The sequence below is a fragment of the Branchiostoma floridae genome, chromosome 17 (genome assembly GCF_000003815.2).
Source record: "Branchiostoma floridae strain S238N-H82 chromosome 17, Bfl_VNyyK, whole genome shotgun sequence".
NCBI lineage: Eukaryota > Metazoa > Chordata > Leptocardii > Amphioxiformes > Branchiostomatidae > Branchiostoma > Branchiostoma floridae.
Window position 1 is genome coordinate 14,199,040 of NC_049995.1, and position 4,126 is coordinate 14,203,165.

At 38.1% G+C, this 4,126-nt stretch overlaps 1 protein-coding gene across 1 annotated transcript in view; it reads left to right on the plus strand.

The window, feature by feature from the left end:
• LOC118404328 (zinc finger protein 28-like) overlaps positions 1 to 350 on the plus strand; it is a 3,257-nt gene extending 2,907 nt beyond the window's left edge. Inside the window, exon 4 of the mRNA XM_035803397.1 lies at positions 39 to 350. Coding sequence (XP_035659290.1) covers positions 39 to 350 — 312 coding nt within the window. The remainder of the gene's footprint in view (positions 1 to 38) is intronic.
• The last annotated feature ends 3,776 nt before the right edge of the window (positions 351 to 4,126 follow it).

Sequence of the window (4,126 nt, forward strand, 5' to 3'; positions counted from 1 at the left end):
CCTACAAATGTGACCAGTGTGACTATTCTGCCACACAGCTATCTCAAGTACAACAACACGTCATGACAAAACACACCGGTGAGAAACCCTACATGTGTGATCATTGCGGGTACAGGACTGCTGTTAGGTATAGCCTCTACAGACATATGAGAAAGCACACCGGTGAGAGACCTTATAGTTGTGATCTATGTGCGTTTTCTACGACCCGGAAAGAAGTTTTAGATCAACACGTCATGGCAAAACACACGGGTGAGAAACCCTACATGTGTGATAAGTGCGGGCTCAGGACGGCTGACAGGTCAGTTTTGTCACGACATAAGAAAAAACATGCAGGCGAAAAACCCCAGTAGTGTTATCAGTGCGACTCGTCTGCTGTATGAAAATATTAAACCTGAGTGTATTTTGGATATTTAGTTGCCACATGGTAAATGAGGCCACACCAATTTTATTTTTTGTTTCTAGGTATGTTTGTTTTTTTAAGAAGAAAATTGGACCAACAGGTAGAAAAAAAAATTGTCAAAATGTCTGGGGTGAAGATGTATGGCTTGAATAACACAAAAAACAACAGCCTTTGATTTGTTACTAATGTTCTGAATAAAAGGCATTGTTTTTAAACTGAAATTATGTGTATTTGGCTCTGAATTGGTAATATATACAGATTTGTGATACAGTAAAACCTGTATTATTTTTTCTCAGGACTTTGTTTTTTGATAATCCGATGAGAAGCAACAAATGAAATGTTTGTGGCCTAAGTATAGTTTATGTATCTTTATAGAATATAGTGTACATGTATGTGTCTTATACCTAAGGGCGGTTATACCAGCTGTAAAGATCCATGAGTCAGAAAGTCAATACTCCCAAGCCCCTTCTCTAGTTGTCTCCTATTTATACCATTGAGAAACCTGCGAGTAAGAAAACAGCAAAACAGTCTTGTCTATTGAACATGTATATTGGTTTGTCTTTCAAACACTACAAACTAGGAGTGAGTTGACCCACATTCTGACACCAATGTTTACAGTTACAGTCTTTGTTTTACTGCTACATTTTTGTGTTGAACAAGCAAGGCAAATACAGAAGAACTTAATTGCACGACAATTGTACATGGTACAAAGTATGGCAACAACTATGACATAAAGTACCAAGTAGAGGCATAGGATAAATCTTAACATCTTAGTTAACATAACAATAAAGGCTAACATAATTAATTCATATAGTATAATAATGAAGTAGGCTAATCATTAGCTTCAGTATTCTTTCTAATAACAAAACAGTCCTTAATATATTTGCCTATTTTTGCATTATGGGAGTTCTGACATCTAAATATATGTGCAAATCTGTCTTTGATACACTACATTATATCAATATTCATAAGGATGACTGAGCAAATCATTCTCCTACGCAGAGGGACCACAGTTGTGTCAAAACGCCTTGTGTTTACCTCTGCTATCTTGTGCACTCAGACCAGTTAGGGACCGCCCTACTTATAAATATTAATGAGCTTGCCCTTATATGGGCAGTCAGCCGTTGGGGGTTGGGCGTAGGAGGATGGAACCATGTAATACGTAACATGATTGGCTGATAGCTTCCCAGCGGCCTTTGCGAGACAGCTTGCGACAACAAAAAGCCCAAGAAAAGCCTATTCTCTGATTGGTTGACAGCTGGTTTGTGGCGACAATTATAATAACCACTGATAGGGCATGAGATAGCAGGGCCCCATAAGGTAATGCCGTTGGGGACCGGGCGTTAGGAGGATGGAGCAAATACTTAACCGTTTAACATGCGTTAACAACTATGATCTACACCTGTAACAAGACTCCATATTTGATCTGCCTGGCGAATGCCTAGCCATTGTTCTACATACGTAAGATTTTTACTCCATGTCGCAAATGCTATATATTCCCTCATACACATTCAAAAGGAAAAAAAATCCAGAAACTGCATTTTGAGATTTGATATACGTGACGACTACACGGTCTATATAGAAAATCGTTTTGTTTCAACCTAACCATTTTGTAAACATGTAATATTTGTATCTTTCCAACTCACTGTTCGAGCTTCTTGAAAATGATTTCTGTGAAAACTGAAAAGTTTGACTTTTGCCGTGATAGGTCAAATATTTTTTTTTAAATGAGCATAAATATTTGAATTTTTGGAAAAATTTGGAAAGTAACCTGCAAAAAAAACCCTGTCTGTGACAAAGAATTAAAAATATTTGTTAATGATGACTCTCGATGACTAGAAATCAGCCTTCTTGATTTAAGTATTGACTTAAGACTTTCTTGTTGATACCCTTTCTCTTTGTTGTTTCCTTGAATTTCTTGTAATGTTCTCAAAAGTGCTACTTATTAAACATAAAATTGAAAGAGAATCGTGACTGGTTCGGACAAGCTTTGAAGCTTTCTATCTTGTCTCTAGGCTCGTTTGTGCCTTCGTTATTATAGCAGACCTGTGGCTGATAAATTGCATCCCTTTATCAGAGCACACCTGGCATGTGGGCTGAGAATTTTCAGCCTAAGTACTGACTACATGTACTAAGTACTAACTTTACCCTTTCTTGTTGAAACCCTTTCTCTTTTTTAATTTCCTTGAATTTCTTGTAATTTTCTCACAAGTGCTACTTTTTGGAAATAAAATGGAAAGAGACTCGTGACTGGTTTGGACAAGGTTTGAAGCTTTCTGCCTGGTCTTTAGGCTCGTTTGTGCCTTTGGTATTGTAGCAGACATGCGGCCTGAGAATTTTCAGCCTTCTTGATTTAAGTATTGACTTTACACTTCCTTGTTGATACCCTTTCTATTTTCTATTTCTTAGACTTTTCTTGTACTTGTAATTTTCTCACAAGTACTACTTTTTAAAAATAAAACGGAAAGGGAATAAAGAGACTCTTTTTACACAACCAGTGCTTTATTCTCACCGACATTTCGGTGACCGCCTGTCACCTCCTTCAGGGCAAAAAATGGAAAGAGACTCGTGACTGGTTTGGACAAGGTTTGAAGCTTTCTATCTTGTCTGTAGGCTCGTTTGTGCGTCTTTTATAGCAGACCTGTGGGCCAAGAATTTGTTGCCCTTTGTATGAGCCCAATCCATAATTTTCCAGGTGTTTGGGGCTGGCGCATTGAACATTTTTAATTTCAGAAAACGGTTTGTAAAATGGATGCTCCCTTATCGTGCCTGTACAATTATTTACCCAACATTGCCAAATCTTGTAATCCAGGTCCCCCAGCCAGGACATACGACAATCACAGTGGATTGGATTGCGATGGATAAACATGTACTTCACCCAGGGAACGCCCGGAGAAGCAAGGCCGAGATCAGCAGCCGAAAACGTGGTAAGCTTATTGAAAGCGACACTGACTCTTTCGACGCCTTTCAGACCGTCTGCTATGGCTAGATCAAATCTCACGCTAGTCAGTCGGTTAAAAGCCAGATCAAGAGATGTCAGATGCTTCATGTGTTTCAAAGACGTCCAATCGATTGCTGTAATGAGGTTGCTGTGAAGGTCTAGAATGTGGACCCATGCAAAAATGTCCGAGAGGGCCGGGATTGTTTGGATACGGTTTTGCGAAAGGTTTACCTTCGTTCCCAAACCTTTTACAAAAAATGGAAAATTAGTTGGGAAAATAGTTATGTTGGACTTCGGGCAGTCGATATCAAAAAAAGAAGCTGATGCCCGCACATAGCAACGTAAAGGCAGAGTATCATTGGCTCCTGTGCTTGCTACAATTGCGAGGTGAATGAAAATATGACAGCAATTCATTTCTTTTACTATCATCTTAACAAGACAACACCGTTTTTTTCTAAACTAATTGTACCGGTCTTACTAGCAGTTCAAAATTGATCTCGCAATACAGCGGTCTTTTTAATCTAAATTTAAAGACTTCAGAATTTCAAAAAGGCTACTCATCCGACCGGACAGAATTTTTGAAAATCAATTGAATTAGGGATATGTTGATATATTAGCTGATGTATTTTAGCTATATCTAAAGACTGCAGCCTTTAAATATGTGCTATACCTGCTATTTCAATTCTAGGAAGAGTTCCAATAACTTTTTTTGTATATGAATAGATATCTTTATCTTAATGTTACAGACCCTCAACTGTTCTGGATTTTTTAAAGACGACTCTAGA